General features: G+C 38.5%; 2 protein-coding genes across 10 annotated transcripts in view; one reads left to right on the top strand and one right to left on the bottom strand.

The window, feature by feature from the left end:
- The window catches only part of NMD3 (NMD3 ribosome export adaptor), a 129,326-nt gene that overhangs the window by 55,788 nt on the left and 52,790 nt on the right, over positions 1 to 20,748 (top strand). For 3 of the 9 annotated variants that reach the window (XM_073232135.1, XM_073232136.1, XM_073232141.1), the window contains 2 exons: positions 1,086 to 1,183; positions 6,422 to 7,620. The exons of 3 other annotated variants lie outside the window; for them this stretch is intronic. In XM_073232135.1, coding sequence (XP_073088236.1) covers positions 1,086 to 1,183; positions 6,422 to 6,541 — 218 coding nt within the window. In that variant the 3' untranslated portion in view covers positions 6,542 to 7,620. Of the gene's footprint in view, positions 1 to 1,085; positions 1,184 to 6,421; positions 7,621 to 20,748 lie in introns of those variants that run through there. 3 more of the 9 variants (XM_073232137.1, XM_073232140.1, XM_073232138.1) reach the window with 3 other exon arrangements.
- SPTSSB (serine palmitoyltransferase small subunit B) overlaps positions 15,486 to 20,748 on the bottom strand; it is a 68,220-nt gene continuing 62,957 nt past the window's right edge. Inside the window, exon 3 of the transcript XR_012129392.1 lies at positions 15,486 to 17,465. The gene's annotated coding sequence lies outside the window, so the exon portion shown is untranslated. The remainder of the gene's footprint in view (positions 17,466 to 20,748) is intronic.

Genomic DNA, 20,748 nt, shown 5'->3' with positions numbered 1-20,748 from the left:
GTCAAGGACCAGCTCAAATGTCCCTTTTCTTCCCCTGTAGGCTTCCAGCTTGAACAGAATAAATTACTCCATAAAGTACAGTATGCCCATACTTTATTCATATCTCAGTACACAAGCCTGTCTGCGTTGTGCTTAAAGGGAGCTTTGTTTTTTGATAGTAAAAAATACATGTGACTCATTTCACCTATTTATGTATTTGCAATGCCTTGCACCATGATTGGACCAGCATGTTTATTGACTTAAATTCCTTTGAAGGACAGTAAGATGGAGGAAAAAAGTATCACTCTTTTCCTAATCAGTTATTTCAACAAATTTATTGGAAACCCTACTAATATGTTAGGTACTGGCATGCCCTGAAGAGGCAATTATGAGTAAGACACACAGTTCTTATCTTCAGGAAGCTTATATTATTCTCCCCTTTCATGCTTTGGTCTCTCAATTCATTTCTGCTGTCACTGAAATCAGATGTTGCTTCTGGGAGTGGTGAGCTGACCAGACCATTCCTTTTTACTCACCCAGGCTGTGGAAAGGTACTGCTGGTGGTGGTGGTAGAAGCAGAGACAGCCTGGCAGAATTGTAGCCTCCCCTTCTGACTATAGTCTTGATAATTGTAGAATGTCCAACCATCACTTAACCATTACTCAGTTCTCCCCAAAGGGAATTCTAGATGAGTTCAGTGGCAGGCTTATGCATCTGGCTAATGGCAGATTGGGAGCTGAGAGCCTAGGTTTTATCTGGAATAGATACCTAGGATAGATGGAGCAAGTGGTTAAGCCAGGGATCAAATCAGAGAGGTCAAGTCCATTTCAGATCCACAGGATGAGCATAGGATGGACAACTGGAGACAAAACGTGAACTTTAGAAGAAATATTGGGCAGGGAAGAAACTGGAAGTTGTAGGAATGAGCTGGATGTTAAGAGTTAAGGTAGTTAATAGATTCAAGAGTTTTGTGGTAAAAAGCTGGGATTCCAGTTTTCTTTAATTGCTCAGCTTGCTAAAAGATACAGGGCTGGGCTCTTTGGAGGAGTGGTGTCAGCCTTATAGCTGAATAAGAAAGACATTCCTTACATGTGTTCCTCTCCCAGCAACAACAGTTTGGCATCCATCCATGGACAAGAGTGCCTTTGTGGGAGCTGTTGGATCCAGCATCATATGGATCAAATCTTGCCCACCTCTGCATCAGGTAATAGGCATATGGACCTTGGTTCTGGCTGTAAACCCTGTAATAACCTGTAAACTGGCTCCAGCCCCTCTTGGTTGCGGTCCAGGAGCCCCTGGAAAACACTGCCCTAGAATCATGCACAAACAAGAGAACCTTTGTGGAAGTCCAAGTCTCCATTTGAGAAATGTCAGCACACCACTGGAATAAAAAAATATGAGTTTGGACTCATTGAAGTGGGTAAGAGGAACATTTTGACCCTCTGTATCATTCCTCCCCCAAGGTGGCATAGCTTAAGGCCAAGAGAGATCATCTTTGCCTGTGATTTCTCCTGTGGGGGAAAAGGAGATTGTGTGAGTGAACACCCAGCTTACCTAGCTGTGTGGGACACTGCCAAAGAAGCTCATTTTTCTCACCACATCCAGAGTACTGAGTCATGAGCTTCATGGCTTGGGGGCAGGAAAAGGCTGGAAGAATGGCAGATTGGACTGTTGATGGGCATTGAAGGGACCTGGATCCTACTAACTGTTGCAGACTCCATCAAGGAGCTCACCCACGAACTGATGGAGAAATCTTGTCAACAGATCCTCCAATTGGTCTATGTGCACTCCCATTGCTGTGTGTACCTCATTCTTATTCACTCCCACTAATGGCAGCTCCCTGTGCATGCTTTTGCTAGAGGTAGTGAGAGGGACTTTGACAAATGGCTAGTGAGCATGTGCAGAAAGCTGGACCTGAATCTGCAGGCCAGGGAGAAGCCACAAACTTGAGGTTTAGTGCTACCTTTGAAGAAACAAAAGGGAGGATATTACCAACAGTTTGGATAGGTTACAGGATCAGGGGCATACAAGCTTAAAAATTCTTTCACAGGAGGGAGCAAATAGCATGGAGCAGGTGTATACATACAAAGCCTCAGAATTAGTAGGATGGCTGATGAAAGGACTTTCTTTCCCAAGGGAAGTTAGTAAATACTGGAGGAGGAGATTGATACTTCAAATGAGAAGACAGCAATGCTAAACTTCAAGGACATGAAAAACCAAAGAAATATGATACCACCAAAAGATCATAATAATCTTCCAGTAACCAGTTCCAAAGATGTGGAGAGCTGTGATTTACCTGATTAAAATAGCTGTTTTAAGGAACTCAGTGAGCGGCAAGAATACAGAAAGATGATTCAACAAAATCACAAAAACAGTAACATGAACAAAACAAAAGTTTAACAGAGATAGAAATAACCAAATTATGGAACTGAAGAATACAGTGAATGAAATGAAAAATTCAAAAGAGCTCATCAACAGCAGAATAGTTCAAGCAGAAAAAAAAAAAATCTGTGAGTTGGAAGACAGAACTTTGAAGTTATCCAGTAGAGAAGAATAATAAAAGGAGTGAAGAAAGCCTTTGTAATCTATAAGATACATTGAAAAAAAGGAAAAGCATTTGCAAATTACTGGAGATCTGAAGGAGAAAGAAGCATAGAGCTTATTTAAAGAAACAGTGGCTGAGAACTTCCCAAATCTGGGGAGAGATTTCGATATCCAAATTCATGAATCTCATAGGTCACCAAACAAAAAGAACCTCTCCAAGACACATTATAATGAAACTGTCAAAAATTAAAGACAGAGAATCTTAAAAACAGCAAAGGAAAAGATGCTTGTAACTTATAAATGAACCACTATAAAGTTATGAATGAATTTCTTAGCATCAACTTTACAGGCCAAGAGAGAGTGGAATGATATATTCAAGGTGCTGAAAAAAAACCCCCACCAACCATTATCTGGCAAAGTTATCCCTCAAAAAATGAAGGAGAGAGAAAGATTTTCCTAGACAAATGAAAATAAGGGAGTTCACCACCACTAGACATGCCTTAAAAGAAATGCTGAAAGGAGTTCTTCCAGCTAAACTGTACTGGTTAAGGTAAGTATGTAGATAAATTCAAAATACTCTTAATACTGTAATATGGTGTGTTAACCATTTAACTCTAGTTTTAAGGTTAAAAGACAAGTATAAGAAATAACTATAGTCACTGTAATTTGTTAATGAATATACAATATAAAAAGTAAGTTGTAGCATCGAAAACATAGGAGAGGAGTAAAAGGGTGGAGCTTTTGTATGCACTAAGTTGCTATCAGTTTGAAATGTACTGTTTAAGCTAAAAGATGTATTATATAATCCCCATGCTAAACCAAAGCAAAAACAGTAGATTCATAAAAGATAAAGAGACTCACAAAAGATGAAAGAATCAGAGCACATCACCATGGAAAATCACCAGTTCATAAAGATAGGCAGAAAGAGGTAAAAAGGAACAGTGGAACTACAAGACAGCCAGAGGGTAATTAGAAGGCACTGGTAAGTCCTCGCCTATCTATAATTACTCTAAATGTAAATGGACTGAATTTACCAATCAAAGGACAGAGTGACTGAATGGATTAAAAAAGAAAACATATGTTGCCTACAAGAGACTCACTTCAGCCTTAAGTACACACATAGGCTCAAAGTAAAGAGAGAGAAAAAGATATTCCATGCAAGTGGAAACCAAGAGAGCAGGGGTAAGTTATATTTTATTACACAAAATACACTTCAAGCTAAAAATGGTAACGAGATAAAGAAGGTCATTATATAACAAGGGTTCAACTCATCAAGAAGATATAATAATTATAAAAATACATGCATTCGTCATCAGAGTACCTAAATACATTAAGCAATACTAACAGATCTGAAGGGAGAAATAAACAAAGATACAACAATAGAGGAATTCAATAACCTGCCTTCAACAGTGGATAGATCATACAGACAGGAAATCAAGGAAATGTTGGACTGAACTGTACTTAGGACAAACAGACATACATAGAACTTTTCATCTAACAACAGCAGAATACATTTATCTCAAGTGCAACAAAACATTTTCAGGATAGATCATACGAGAGGTCACAAAACAAATATTAGCAAATTTAAGAAGATTGAAATCTTAAGTTATCTTTTTGGACTATGATGGAATGAAACCAGAAGTCACTAATAGGAGGAAAGATGGAAAATTAATACATATGTGGAAATTAAACAACACACTGGTGAACAACCAATGGGTCAAAGAAATCAAAAGGGGAATAAAGAATACATATAACAAACAAAAATACATACCAAAACCTATGGGATGCAGCAAATGCAGTTCTAAAATGAACTAAGATGAATAGTGATAAATAACCTACACTAAGAAAAAAGTATCTTAAACAACCTAACATTATATCTCAAGGAACTACAGAAACAACAAATAGCCCAAAGTTAGCAGAAGGAAGGAAATAACAAAGATTGGAGCAGAAATAAAATTGAGACCAGAAAAACAATAGAAAAGATCAATGTAACTAAGAGCTGGTTTTTGAAAAGATAAGCAAAAGTGATAGAGGTATTAACTAATGCTACTGTGGTAATCACTTCTTGATATATAAGTGTATCAAATCAACATGTTGTATACTTTAAACTTACACAATGTTATGTCAGTTCAATGGTACCCAGTCTGTGGGTACAAAGGAAGAATGTTAAAATGTAGTCTTTGCCCTTTGAGAATCTATAGCTTAGTTGTGAGGGAAGAGTTGCACTTAAAAAAAAAAAAGAATTAGGTAAGAGGAGATTGAATTTAAGGAGACTGAATTAAAAGGCCCAAGTGGAAAGTGTCTGTTTGAGCTGAAGGCATGGGAGGGCTCTGTGGTCCTTGAAGTACAGACTCATTCATAGTCAGCAATCTGTGCCACATGGTTATCTCTCTCAACGCTGGAAAGGTTGGTGAAGTTTGTGCTCAGTTTACATGAATGAAAGGTCAGGACACACCAGAATGTTCAGAATGCAGCCTTAGTCAATTCAACTTTCCTCTTCTATATACCTTATAAAAAATCTAATTTATCCTGGAAATAATTCCTGGCTCTCATAATTCAGCCATGGCAAAGCTTAAGAGCTCCTCAAACCCTTTAGTTTGGCCAAAAAGTGGTATACAGAAATGGCTGCTGCTTTGAGGCTAGCATTTCACCTCATGTGGATGACACAGGGCCAGTCTGCCTTTGGGATGGGGAGAGTTTCCTAGCCCCACCTGGAACTTGATTTACCTTGTTGGCCTTTGTGCTCTTTCTGTGGCATGCTTCCCATTCTGCTAGATTGCCTTTCACTGATTAAAAAGACAGCCACCCACCACTGAGACCTTGGCAAGCACATAATTTTTAGTACTAAGTGGGAGCCCTGTATGTCCTGGTGTCTTTCCCCAACATCTTCATGTTTAACATTTGCTTTTGTGTTAGAAAGCATGGAATTTTGAGTCCCTCTGACACACGAAATAAGATGTTCTCATTAATTACTGACTTTCCTGTCCTTGCTTTGCTGTCAGGAAAAAACTGGATAATCCAATCTATGATTTATTTGAACTAACAGAGTCATGATTTGATTCCAATAATGCTTTATTCTTACTATGCATTTGGACTCTTCTATCCAGCTGTGCTCATGCTAGATGGGACTTTAGTTACTGATTCTAAATGCACGCCAAGAGTATAAAACAGTACATGTCACCTAAAATTTCAATGGAGTTACCTTTCTCAACACAAAATTTTGTAAGACTTTCAAAGTCTTTCCCAAATGGTATCAGAGAATTGAAAAGTCCAGACAACTTACATGTTCACTTTCGACTGACGGACTTAACCTTACAGGTGTTTCAAAGGGACCCTGCAATTGGCTGTACAGTGACGAGTTTGTTGGTGGATTTATCCAATGCATCTTTTTTAGGTGTTTACTCTCTGTCATGCTCTGTTCTAGGTGTTGGGAATAGAGCAGTGAATAAAACAGAAACCTGCCCTCATTTACAGTAAGAAAATAGACAAAAATCAAAGAAATAAAGTAATTTGTTATCTGAGCATAAGAAGTGCTTATAAGGAGAAAAACAAATTAAGGCAGGGGATATAGGCTGCTACTTTGGGGGAGACAAGTAGGGAAAGCACTTCAGTATTAAATATTGTATAGAAAGGTCTCACTGAGAATGTGTCATTAGAGCAATGCTTGAAGGAGGGGAAGGAAGGAGCCACATCCATAATGGGGTGAAAAGTGTCTCAGGCAGAGTGAGCATTGGGTTCAGGACCTTGGGGTAGAAAGTGGCTGGTATGTTCCCAAGCAGACTAATGATAGCATTAGCATACATAGACACAGTGCTTCCTATGTTCCACACACTATTCTAAAGGCTTTACGTCTGTTATCTCATTTAATCTTCCGTGTTTACCCCATCCCGATTTATAGATGTCCAAGATTACTCAACTGGAAAGTGGTGGAACCCTGGAAATACATTTTAAAAGAAGGCTGAAGGTACTTAACAGTTTAGAACTGGGAGACAAGCTGCCCTGGCTCTGGGAAAGGTGACTCTCCAGCTTGGCCTCACACAACTAGGATTCCTATTTTTCCATTCTCCCCACTACATCCCTTCTCCCATTGTTCATACTCAGGCTTCCCTCTAGACATGATGGAAAAGGAAAGAGGTCTCCCTAAAACCCCAGCCCTGACTCCTGCAGTCCATGTGGCAGTTAGGAGCATGGACTGAGACCAAATAGTTCATACTCTGACCCCCAGCCATCTGGGCTCCAGGTACTCAATATCTTTTATCTGTAAAATGAAAATAAAAAATAATGCCTGCATTTTAGAATAATGAGGATTTAGTAGGGTAATGTTCACAAATGCATAGCACAGAGCTGATGCATATAATCACTATGAAATCTTAGCTGTAATTATTAAATTTAATTAAAACAAAAAAACTGGGGCTTGATTGAAATCTGGCTCTCATTTATATCCTATCAAATGCCATGTGAGAGCCTCTCTGAGGTACTGGTCTCTCACATCTTGGCTCCCAAATTGGATATGGCTTATTGGAAATAAAACAAAACAAATATAAATAGTATTGAATAAAATCAACTAGCACAGCCAAGTTCCAACTCACTAAAAGCCTCAGTCATGTTGAAGATAGGGCTTTGCAGATATGTCATGGAAAAGAGGACAAGGAGTAGAGAGACTATGTGACGATTATGTCTGCTTTGTAAGTTAGTCTTCATTTCTCAACTTCAATTGCTCAAGAAGAGTCAAGGCTTTTCACAAAATTGGCATTGACTTTTTGAGGATTGCTTCAAATTCTACAAGAAGAAAATGATCTCCTAAAGAGGCTTACAAAATCCAATTAAATATATTTTAATTAATTGTGTTAGAATGAAAGAAAGGCTTTTTCAAACAGCCCATATATTTGATAGATTTTTTTCCTCTCATAGGGATGTTGAACCCTGACTTTTGTGGAGTAGCATGGTGCTATGGGAAGAGCATACTCACTATGCAGTTACAGGCTGTTGAAACTTCAGTCAAGGCTTCAGGGTCCTCATCTATAAAATGGGAATAACACCCACCTCACAGGGCTGTTGAGAGAATTAAATGGCATGGCTATGGAAAGCTCCAAGCAGGTAACAGACTTTCACTGATGTTAGTCTAATTTTTTAAAGCTTTTTCTTCAATTATTTCGCATTCTTCCACATCATTAGAACTGCTTAATTATTCAGGATTTTTAGATCCAGTTTATGGATTATCAAAGCCCTTTGCTAATAGGCTTGTTCCTGCTGATTTTTAAAACTGCCATGTAACTGCCTATCAGCCTGTCAATTATAAGAAATAGCAGATGATTCAACATCAATATTGCTGAATGCCATGGGAAAATGGCTTTATGAAAAAGTTTGAAACTATAGTTAAATGGAACTTTATTTTTTAAAGTTTATCTATGGACTGATTTCACAAGTTGATCGTTTTCTTATTTTTAAGGTTTATTTTTTTCTAATTACATAATTATCACAAAAAATGTGAAGGTCAAATAAAATCACTCATAATACTATTGCCCAGAAATCACTGCTCTTAACTTTTAGTTGTTCTTCTTTTTACATGCATAGTCCTTTATATGACTTTTTCCACCTGAAAGCATAAGTACTCTCCCATATTGCTTGCATAGTTTTCCTAATTTAGACATTAAGGTTCTCTGAAGTTTCTCCACAAAAAGTGTTTTGGAATGTAAGCCTTTGTCTGCATTCCTGATTAGTACCTGAGGATAAATTTCCAGAAGTAAAATTATTGGGTCAATCTCAGGTATCTATTTGTGTATAATATGTGCTCAAAATTTAGGACAACAATAGCTATTCATTTGGCAACAATTTAGCAATTAGGGGACAAGTTTTCTCTGTTCCATGTGATGTTAGCTGGCTGGATGGCTTGACGGGGGCTGGAGGATCCACTTCCTAGGTGATTCTCTCACATGACTAACAAGTTGGTACCGGCTATTGGCTGGGACCTCAGTTTCCTGTCTCTAGTCGGACTTCTGCACTGGGTTCCAAGAGAGAGGAGGTGGAAATTGCTAGTCCTCTTAAAGGTTAAGCCCAGAACTGGCACATAGTCTCTTCCAGCATGCTATCTTGATCAAAGCATTCACAGGCCAGATACCAGAGGATGGTAAAATAGACCACATCTCTTTCTGGGGGATACAACAAATTATTTGTGGTCATATTTAATCTATCATAGTCAAAGAGCATATTGTTGAAGGATCTTTACACAAATCACCAAATCACTTTCCATAAAGGTTCTTCTGTTATGCAGTTCTACACAGCAGAGCATGAGAATCACACTCACCAACATTAAATATTAAAAATTTAAAAATCTTTTAGTATGTAAAATGTGGAATCTCATTGTTTAACTTTACTTGATTATCAGTGAGTTTCCATATATTTGATAAAAATTTATATTTCTTTATGAATTGTCTGCCTGTTTTTTGGGCAATTTGTTTATGTATAAATGAACTTAACAAAATTCTATGAGTTTATTTATTACTGACATTAAGAATGTGTCATATTTGTTGTAAATATTCCTTTCATTTCTCTTAATTGAAAGTAAAAAATTTTTCCCTCTTAAGAAAAACGTTAGACAAAATGATTTCCTATTAACACAATTTTCATGAGTCTTGCCTCCATGCCTTGGTCTCAAAATAATTGTATATATTATAATAAAATATTTTGGATCAATGTCAGTTTTACTCATCTAACATGTCAACAGAAACCCAAGAAATAATCTGATTTATAAATTACCTTCATTTTGAAGGGACTGAACAGAAAAAGGAGTTTAGATAACTTTATAGGAACAGAAATGGAGAAACAAAATTGTGTCATCATCCCTTAATTTTCTCTTTATCCCTTAGCTGCCTGGTAGGCAAGCTGATTAACTTTTCTGAGCCTGTTTTCTTAACTGTAAAATGGGGATAATAGCAGGTATTCCTTGAAACTTAGAGAAGATGTCTGTGAGGGTTCTAGCACAGGCAGGGCCTGGTATGTGGAGGACACCGTCATTATTTGCCTGTTATGTTTTTCCTCATGAATCAGGAAGGACCTTAACTATCAGAGTATCGATGAAAGTTCTCTGAATGACTTTCCAGGTCAGGATTTGGGTTGTGTAAATATTGTTATTTAGCTTATCTCAGTGTCCATGCAAATCAGGTGCCTTGTTCCAAATAACACATCACTATATTCAGGTCACAGCTGTAGCAGATGTGGGATTGTGTGATATCCTCCTTGAGAATGACCCTTGGAGGGCTTCTCAGAGCAATCTGGTTTCCAATCTCAAGACTCTGAGAGTTCCATGCTGGTATTATGCCTAATACCTTTTACAAGTATGGCACTTGATAGTTTTCACAGCACTTTAATGTGTTTTGTTTCCTTTGATCTTTATAGCCATCCTGGGAGGCCTGCAGGTCAGGTAATATTTATTATTTTCCTTTTTATGCATGAGAAAGTCAAGGCTTGGAGGGGTTATGACCTGCCCAAAGTCACAATGGTAGTAAATTCGAGATCTAGTACCAAGATGGTCCTACAGGGCCCATTCATGAATTTTCTTAATTGATTGTATGGTGCCTCTCTCTTCACCAAGGTCATTGCAACACGTGACCTTAGGATGAGGAGATGTACAGGATGGATTGTTTTTTCTGTTTTCTGTTAAAACTGGTGAGAGAGTGTAGTAGTTAATGTAAACTCCGGAATCATTGTCTGCATTTGGATCTTGGCTCTATCTTTTGTTAGCTCTGTGCCTTTCAGGAAGTTTTTTAACCTTTTTGTGCTTCAATTTCTCTCCATTACAAAATGAGAATAATACTGGTACCTAACTCATAGGACTGTTCAGGGTTTAAATGAGACCATCTTGAAAAGCACTAGCACAGTGCCTGGCACCCAGGTAAACATTAACTGAAGTTCCTGTTCTTACCTGGTGTGATATGAGAAACTCAAAGCTTACCTCCCTTCATGTGTCTGTATTGTTGGCTGTTCACTGCCTTGGACTAAAGTCATTGGTTTTGGGAGGACTCTGTTATTTAAGACAGCTGTCTTCCATGAGAGAGGCAGCCATCCACTCTGTACTGCACTGAGTATCTTTCTCTACATTACCAGTTTATCAGAGTGGCCCTGAGGAGATGAAGCACAAGACAGATAAATATTGACTGTTTTGATGGGAAAAAAAGCACACCATTAATCACTGTTAACATTTGGTATATTCCTTGCCTGTCTTATATAATCTTTAAAAAATTGGAATTAATGAAGAACAGCATATGCCACCTGAAATATGCCACTGTGGCATATTGATTATTTTGAATTAAAATTACTTGAGAAACAGCCAGTGCAAGAAGGACACTTTGACTCTCCTTTGTCCCCTGAATACATGGTACCTTCTGTCAGGAGGCATTCTTACCACAGGACGTGGCATTTGGGTCTGAGAAGGCTGCCTAAACAAAACTACTTAATTAGTTTACTCCCCAAGCCCAAACCCCTTTGTCATGTTAATTCTTCACAAATTTATTGTTTTCTTGTCAGACAGGTATAAAAGCTGCCTGCTTGGTCACTTTTTTAAATCTCCTGTTTTTTATGGAGCTCCTGTACCTATGAAATTAATTTTTTTTTCTCCTGTTAATCTTCATCAATTTAATTATTAGGATAGCCAAAGAACCTAGAAGGGAAGAAGGGAAAAGTTTTCTGTCCTTGTATAAAGACTTTTCTGATTTGCTCTGTTCACTTTATGTTTACATTGTCTGCTCATTGCCTTAGTAATACTGAAAAACTTGCTTTCATGGCTGCATTGGATGCCATATTTGGAGATGCTATTATTTATCACCAATTTAGTATATGGGAGTTAGTTTTATTTTCCTAATATAAGCAAATACCAAAATAAGCATCCCTTTATGTAAGTATTTGGGATTTTCTCTGATTATAAACTTAAATTCCTAAAAGTAGGATTGCTAAATCAAAGGGTATATACATTTTGAGAAATACTGCTTAACTGTCCCTAGAAAGTTACGTCAATTTACTGTTCCCTCCAGTAGTGTATGTATCAGTGATCAAGTCATTCAAGGCCTTCTATATTTTCTCCTATTCAACTATTCTTTCCACTCTTTGTTTGAAATATATTCCTGTAAAAGCTTCTACTTCAGATCTACCCTCAGTTCCAACTATATTGTTTTGTTCAGTGTCCCTCAAACATCCTCTATAGGTATCATCTCTGGGCCTTTGCCATACCTTTCTTTCTCCTCTTCCTTCATCTCTAAATCATGTGTCCTTAATTCAAGTCCCAACCTATCTGCAAAGACTTTCCTGAATGTCCAGTTCAGTGAATAGCCATCCCTCCTCTGAGGTCCCTTCCCTCTGTTGTCTGTGCCACTCATTTGTCACTCATCACATGCCGCCTTATCTTGTGAATTCTCTATGTATAACTGCATTGTTTCCTAAAGGATCATATACTATAAAATTACACTTAAAAATCTCTTGTATTGCCTATAACATACACAAATGTAACTTTGCATATATAACTATATTGTACTACATATAATTTATATAATAATGTGTAATATAAAATTTCAATTAGGGATCATAATGAAAGCTTAAATCACCTTTTAGGTAACTATCCTACCAGATTAAATATTCCCAATAGAATACAGGTATTCCTATAGAGCCTGTCCCCGATATCTAGGAGGTTCAGACTGCAAACTCCCTGAATTTAGGAGCTATACTTATCTAAATTAAAAATGATAGGGACTCTTTTCCACATAGCACTGAAGGAATAGCTGGATTGAATTTTAAATCATAAAATGTGATAAGAATAATGTGATCAACGTCTACAATCAGGAATCAAAGTCAACTTGAAAAAGGCTATATGTATACTGCAATAACAAACTGAGTATCAGGCTTAAGAATCGTTAACCCGAATGATACAGGAAGTCTAGATCCTGTTAGTGATCAGAAATCTTAGCTTTTCCAAGAAATACTGAGATTGAAAACATGTTAAATAAGTCATAGTATACAAATAATAGTGCAAACATACTGCAAGAAACTGAAAATTCTATGATTTCTTGTTGCATTTAGATTTAACAAGTACTTCTTCAGCATAACTGATTATTGTAACTAGATCACTAAATGATCTAGTTAACATTCCTGGAAATCTTGGAAGACAAGGTATCTGAGAAGATAGTTAAAACTGACATTTGTGAGACTTACTGTTTATAGGGTCCCTTATCCTGTTGGAGTAGCATGACCACATTTTTAGATAGTCATTAATTCTACAAATGAGGAATTGGATACCTAAGGAAATTAAAAACGTGGTTAAAGCCATACAACCACTACGTGGGGTCTCCAAGTCTCACACTCAGATCTCTCCAGCTCTGTCTAGTTCAGTTAGGAGCAGTTTTCAGGTTTAGATGCCTCACCCCTGCCCCAGAGTTTTTGTACTTTCTATTCTCTCGGTTTGGACTATTCATTACAGATATCCACTTGCTTGCTCCCTTACCTCCTGCAGTACTCTGCTCTGATGCCACTTTCTTTTGAGTTCTAACTTGAGTATTTAAAATACAAACTACTATCCTCTCCACCATACATACTCAGGAGTTTCTTTGGCTTTTCTTTGCTTTATTTTCCTCAAAACACTCATCAGCCTCTGATACATATTTACTTGCCAACATTCATATGTAAGCTCAAGGACAGGAATAAAAATTCCTAGTAAAAATTGTTCTATCCACTGCTGTATCCCAGACCTGAACTAGTAGTGGCTGACAACTAGAAGACAGTCAGTGAATATTTGTAGGATTTATTACAAATTAAGAAATCCATGTGATTTCAAGTTTGAATTGTACTATTGGCTTCTGGCAGTAGTCTGAATGGCCTGATTTCTATTCATTCATTTGAATTTTTCATTCATTCACTCATTCACTCTGCTTTTCTTTTCTTCACATAGTTTATCACTGCCTGAAACTTTACTATATATTTATTAATTTACTGATTTATTGTCTGTCTCCTTTTCTTTTATAATATAAGCTCCAATAATGCAGGGACTTCCTGCTTTGTAAAGTGCTATATTCCCACAAAGAAAATAGTGTCCGACACATAATAGGTATTCAAGAAAAATCTCTGATAAGATAATGAATTAATTATTCATTTAAGAAATATTTGTTGAGCATCTACTATATGCCTGTCATAATCTGTCCTTGGTCTCATGAGGAAGAAAAACAAGTCAACAGGGAATTACAACTCAGGTAAGAGTCACCATGGAAGGGGGAAACATGAAGAGATCCCTAACCTGACTGTAAGGGATCACAGAGACCTTCCAGGTTGGGTTATCCGAGCCAAGCTAGAAGGGTGATAGCATATGCAAAGGCACTGGGTCAAGCAAGAACATGGCAAAATATTGGAAATTGGGATATTTTGTTATGAGACTGGGACTCAGGGTTGGAGAAGGGGCCAGAGGAAGCTGGAGAGCTGAGGGGTTTATACAACATGCTGGGATGTTGGACTTCATTCTGAGATCAGTGGAAGATTTTAAGCAGGGATTTGTCATGAGCAGCTTCTCTTTATCATCTCTCTGTAGAAATCTGAGAGGGAAGGACAAGGCAGCAAAAATCAATCTTCATATAAAATCCATATAGTCAACAAATCATAGGTGTGATACAACAACTAAGCTCTTCAGTTTTTCAAGCAAAGGCATGAGTCTGAGCTGTGCAACCCTATTAGCCTTCACTCTGGCTGGTGAAGAAACCTAGTTACAGGCCCAACCTTCCATAAGTGGGAGGCTAGAATGTCCCATGGCTCTAAAGATGTTCTAATCCCAGTACAGCTCTTGGTGACAGTTTATGGGTGTCTTTGAAATACCTGCCAGGAGCTTTCTCATACATAAAATCTGAAATTAGTAAAGCTGTAAAAATCTAAATATCTTGATAAGCTAGTAATGCACATTCTAAATAACTGCAAAGAGAATAGGAAGATTAAGAACACTCCTTTCTCCACTTAAATTAATCATGCACACAATTTTAAATAATACATAAAAGTATTACATTTAATACTTGGAGATTTTTTTTTGACAGTAAGATGGGGAAGCAGAAAATAAAACTGACAATATGAATCAACCTTGACTGAATTTCTAATTTCTTGAGATCCTGTGCCAATTTGTGTCAGCAAAGCCAGTCTCTACTTGCATGTGACAGGGCCTGTGAATTTATGTTGGGGCAAAACTCACAGCACAGTGAGAGAAAAAGAAAAAGACACTGAGGAGCAAGTGTCCATTTAGCTCACCTGTAGTTGGCTGTTTATGTAAAAAGCATGATATTAGCTATGTATCTATAATAATCAAGGCTGGATATTAGACCCACACAAATATGTCTAACTGATTTTTTTAAAATTGAGGTTAAATTCACATAGTATAAAATTAATTAACCATTTTAAGGTGACATTTAGTGCACAGTGTTGTGCAATCATTATATCTATCTAGTTCCAAAACATTTTATTACCCCAGAAGGAAACTCTGTACCAGTTAAGCAGTTGTTCACCAATCCCCCTCCTTCCCTGACCCTGGTAACCACCAATCTGCATTCCATCTGTATGAATTTACCTATTCAGGATACTTCATATAATTGGAATCACATAATAAGTGATCTTTTGTATTTGGCTTCTTTCACTTAGCATGTTTCAATGTTCATTCACCTTGAGCATGTGTCAGTACTTCATTCCTTTTTTATGGCTGAATAATATCCCATTATGTGTATATACCATATTTGGTTTATCCATTCATCAAATGATGGACATTTGGGCTCTTTCCACCTTTTGGCTATTGTGATAGTGCTGTTTTGTACAAACGTGTACGTGAACTGGCTTGGGTACCTGTTTTCAATTCTTTTCAGAATATATTGCTAACTGCTTTTGGCTAAGAGGCAAGCAATTCAGTGGAAGAAAGAGAATCTTTTCAACAAATGGTGCTAGAGTAATTGGGCAATCACAGGTAAAAAAGAAAACCCAAAAAACCAGGACATATTCCCATACTTTATACACAGATTAATCCAAAATGAATCATAGATTTAAGTGTAAATGTAAAACCATACAAACTTTTAAAATAAAACAGGAGAAAATCTTCTAGACCTAGGACTAAGTGAAATCTTAGATATGCTACAAAAAACACCAACCATGAAAGGAAAAGTTAATAAATTGGACTGCATCCAAAGCTTGCGCTGCAAAGACCCTATTAAGAGCATGAAAAGACAAACTACAGACTAAGAGAAAACATTTGTAAACCACATATTTGGCAAAGAATATACAAAAAGTCTCCACATTCAACACTCAAACAATCCAATTAGAAAATGGGCCAAAGGCTTGAAGAGATATTTCACCAAAAGGAGATACATGGCAAATAAACACATGAAGTATGTTCAGCATCATTAGCCATTAGGAAAATGCAAGGTAAAATCCAAGATATCACTACCCACCTAACAGATGAGCCAAAATAAAAAATAATGATAGTACCACATGCTGGAGAGAATAATGCAGGGAAACAATTTTTCATGCATCTTTAGTCGGAGTGGCATAGCCTCACTGGAAAGATAGTTTGGCAGTTTCTTATAAAATTAAATATGCACTTACCAGCAATTGTACTCTTGGGTATTTACCCCAGAGAAATGAAAACTTATGCTCACACACATCTGTAGATGAATGTTTATAGCAGCTTTATTTTTAATAGCTCTAAACTGGAAACAGAATAGCCAAACCCTGGTATATTCAACCAGGGAATACCACTCAGCAATAACAAGTAATGAACTATTGATACATGCAGTAACCTGGATGGATCTCAAGGGCATTAGGCTTAGTGAAAAAAGTCAGTCTCAAAAGGTCATATACTTTATAATTCCATTCATATAACATTCTCCAAATGACAAAACTATAGAGATGGAGAACAGATTAGTGGTTGTGATGGAGCAGGGATAGGCTTTGGGAAGGAATGTGAACATAAAAGGAGAGTATGAGAAGATTCCTTTGTGATGAAAGTTCTGTATCTTGACTGTGGTGATGGCTACATAATTATATATACATGGGATTGCATATGCATATGTTGCTTAGAAACACACACATGAATGCACGTAAAAGCTGATAAAAATTGAACATGGCCTGTAGACTAGTTAACAGTATTTTATCAATGTCAATTTCTTGTTTTGATTTTGTATATATGTCACTGTTGAGAGAAGCTGGATGAAGGATACCATAACTATTTAAAATAAAAAGTTAAAAAAATTTAAGTGAAAATCCTTTAAAAAAAACTAAAAAACACCTGTATTTTATTAGTGCTTTGAATGGAGGAATTAATAATTTTAACATAAAAATAAAGTGTGATTTTGGGCCTGGATGAATGTTCTAGGTGAGTTAGAGGGAGTTCTTGTCCTTTAGGTGCTTACAGGCAGTTGGGAAGCTAGTCAGTGAATGGGACATGGTCTGCTGGGAGATGAGCCTATCAACAACCACCTATAATCTCTAAGTCAAATAAACTGAGACATTCCAAGTGAAGTGAGGCAGGAATTGAGAGGAAGGAGATCGTAAAGTGGCCTGCAAGACTCGGGAAATACTTCTTGGAGAAGGTGATTTCTGAAGTGAAACTTGAAGGGTGGTTCTGATTCTGAAGGTACAGAACAGAGTAAGGAAGTTTTTCATGTGCATCTTAGATTTTTTTTTTATTGATTACTCTTTTTTTCATCAAATTTCTTCTTTTTCCCCAAGCTGCTGCTTTTATGCCTTCAGACTGTGAAGCTAAATGTGTCTATATATATGGTAAAAGTGCATGAGGACTGGCTTCAGCTGTTTGTTTTGAAGCTCAAAGAGCATTTAGAGTCACTTTATAGTTCTTTAAAGAGAAGTGTTTTGAAGGAGAGCTTGAAGTTCTGGGTCCTGTTGCCATTTGCCTGGAGGTACCAAGCTGCATCATGTAGCTGGGAGCCCTGCCAAAATAAAAGAGTATTTCTTCACCCACATAGCTTTTTTATCAGGAAGAACTTGAAAAATGAATCAAAATTGAAAACCAAGGACTGCTGACAATAAAGGATATTGCCCCAGTTAGGAATACAACAAACCGTTTGCAGTTAATAGAGTCTTAATTCCACATTTTCTTGAGTTTTCTTAAATTTGGGCTCAAGTCCAGAGAAGCCCAATTTCAAAGTAAAGTTAAGTGCCAGACATAAATAGACCTGGAGCATAGGCAATTTATTGTATCATTTGTTGTAATGAGGAATTTACACTTTACTTGGCCCTGCCTTACCTTATTGGCAAGTATGAACTGTATTATCTACCTAGTGAAGTTTTACCCTATTTGGCAGATGTGCATCTGTACTCTAGGAGAAGATTGAAAGAGCTCTTTAAACTATAGAGAAAAGACACCCTTGTAGAGCCAACTGTTAGCGTGCACGTGTGATTACAGAAGGTGACCTGGACATTTGACTGAAAGGTGCCCTGGAGACCAACTTAGAGGAGACTGAGACCAGAAAATGCTCCTCTTCAGAGAATAAGTGGTTTTCAAGCTGTTCATTCATCCATTCATTTGTTCCTTCAATAGTTTCTGAGTACCTCTGAGCCAGATACTGTTCTGGATTTGGGGACATAGGGACCTATTCTGAGGAAGCTTACATAAGTGTGTCTGTGAAGGAGAGAGTAGGTAATTAAAAAGTAAGCCTATGAGCTGCCAAATTCATCACAATGTTAACTGATGTACAGAAAAGTAAGGAGACTGTCTGATGGGGATAGGAGGGGCTCAGGGAGGGCTTTTGTGGGATGGTATTTAAGCTGAGACCTGAATGATGAGAAGGGGCTATCTGTGTTAAGAGTTTGGGAGATATTGTCACAAGTAGAGGAAGAGCTAAGGCCCTGGGGCAGGAAGGTGACTGGCAGGTTCAAAGAATAGGAAGCAGACCAGTGCGTAGGGAGGGAGAGTTAAGTGGAGAGCTTGAGGGCTGGGACCCTGTAGGCCTTGTGGGCCTAGGAGAGGACTTCTGAGGCATTGAGGGTTTAAGCACAGGAGTTGCAGAGTCTGATTTATATTTTTTAGTGACTTCATTGAGTGTGATATGGAATGGTAGAAAGGCAAGAACAGGAGTGGGGAGACTAGCACTGCAGTCTGGCCAGGCAATAAAGTTATAGGCTAGAATAGAGTGGTGGCAGAGGTGAGCAAGAGGAGTGAGGACTATGGTTGGATTGGATGTGGGTGTGAGGCCAAATGAGAGTAATACTGAGGCCTTTGGCTTAAGCAGTTGGGTAGGACCATTTCCTGAGATGGGAAGTCTGGAGAGGAGCAGGTTGGGTGAAGATTCATTTATTAGAAAAAAAAAATAGGTGTTGAGACCCAGGGAAACGGGAGTAGATCCCTTTTGGCAGAGCAGAAAATGAACACTTTACTCAGAAGTTGACATTCAATGTGATATCTGAAAGGTGGGAAGAGCCAGCTGAGAGAACATTCCAGACAGAGGGAACCACAGGAGCAAAGGTGCAAGGGAGGAATGGCTTGGCACGTCAGAGGCAAGCAAAAGGAGCTGTTGTAGCTGCAGGGCAGCAATCAGAAGAGTGGTTTCTATTTTTGATATTCCTCAGGGACAAGTTTAATATTATGACTTACATGTGCAGAAAGAAATACTATTTTTTCTCCCACTATAACCAACCTGATTTTCCTCACAGTTGCCACCTAAATAGGAGTTGAGACTGAAAGAAGGGACCATAAATTAAAACCTGCCGATATATGATAGATTCATCACTTTTAGGTGACTCCATTGCCTTTGCAGGGTGGCAGGGAAGAGAGAGGCCGTGGGTCCACACATCAGTGTCAGCCGTCCTCCAGCCCCTCCTGTCTCGAATCTGACAGAACCAGATCTCTTGTCTTGTCCTTGGCCCGCTAGTCATTGATGGGGTTGGAGGCGCTTAGATGACCTGTCTCTGGAGAACTCAGGCAATCTTTGGGATTGGTTGGCGTGGATGTCTTCCTGCAGATTTACCCCTACTTCTGTTTTCTCTGATGTCACAATTCATTCCCCTAAAGTCTGAGGACTCCTGTGGCTCCCACTTGAGGCGCGTCTGTGCCTCCTCATCGCTGACAGCAGCAGGATCATCTTGCTACATCCTTCATGGCTCAGGCAGGAACCTGAAGTCCCTTCTGTGCCGCGTGAGAGCCGAGGAAGGCTTCGGGTGACTGATGCTCTCACTATCGCACTGGGCTGTGCTCCTCCTTCACTGCAGCTGTTCATTGTTGGCGCCCTGTGTGGTCGCATCTTCCCGGAGGTGTGAAGAGGTGGTGGCAGCAGCTCCTCTGCTCTTAGCTTTCTTGTTGGCTCTTGTCCTGTCTGATATCTCTGACCTTATGGTCTGCATAGTGATCCATAACACATACGTATCTCACAACTTGCTTTCCCTGCCTCTCTTCCTCCTAGCAAATTCTCTGAACTGGAAGGGGCATATGTCCTTCTTCCTCCATATGGTGGTTTTAAAAGTGTCTGCAAATTCTTTTGATACTTTTTCCATCAAGAGGTGGAGTCTGTGTCACTTCCCTTGAACATGGGTGGACATTTGGGACTTCCTCAATGAACAGAATATGGCAGAAGTGATGTGTGATATAAAGATAGATTAGAAAAGGCCAAGCCACTTCTGCTGGCTTCTCTTCGGACTTGCTGTGGGAACCTTCAGCCACTGTGTGAGAAGTCCAGCTATCCTGAGACCACCATTTGGGGAGATCATGTGGAGAGATGAAAGAGAAAGAGAGAGAGATCTGAGGAACTTGAGCTGTTAGCTGTTCAAGTGTGCCCAGCCCAGATGTTGTTAAGGAGGCTTCAAGATGTTGAGGCTTTCAGCCTGTCTGACTGCACCCTTCGGAGACACCCTGAGCAAGAAGCACGTAGCTAAGCCTATTTATTCAGTGCTCAGATCCATGAACAAAATAAATGATTGCTGTCATTTTAAGTCAATCTTTTGAGTGGTTTGTTAATAGATGACTGGAGTACACCGTCCTCCTGGAGCTCACATTCTTACCAGTCTTTCTCTTCTGTCTTAAGTAATGTCTACACTAGAGCTCCTAATTAAACTGTAGGTCCAGACCTGCAAGTAGAACAACCAATTATCCTGATTTTCCTGGGATGCTGGGTTTTCAGTGCTAAGACTAGGAAAGTCTTGGACAAACTGGGAGGAGTTGGTTACCCTACTCCAAGGTTTGCTTTTGTTATATAAAGGAAGCTGAAAGAATTTAGAGAT

This window comes from Manis javanica, chromosome 3 (assembly GCF_040802235.1).
Source record: "Manis javanica isolate MJ-LG chromosome 3, MJ_LKY, whole genome shotgun sequence".
In the NCBI taxonomy this organism is placed as follows: Eukaryota; Metazoa; Chordata; class Mammalia; order Pholidota; family Manidae; genus Manis; species Manis javanica.
Note: the sequence above shows the minus strand (reverse complement) of the source record. Positions and strands in the feature narration are given on the sequence as shown.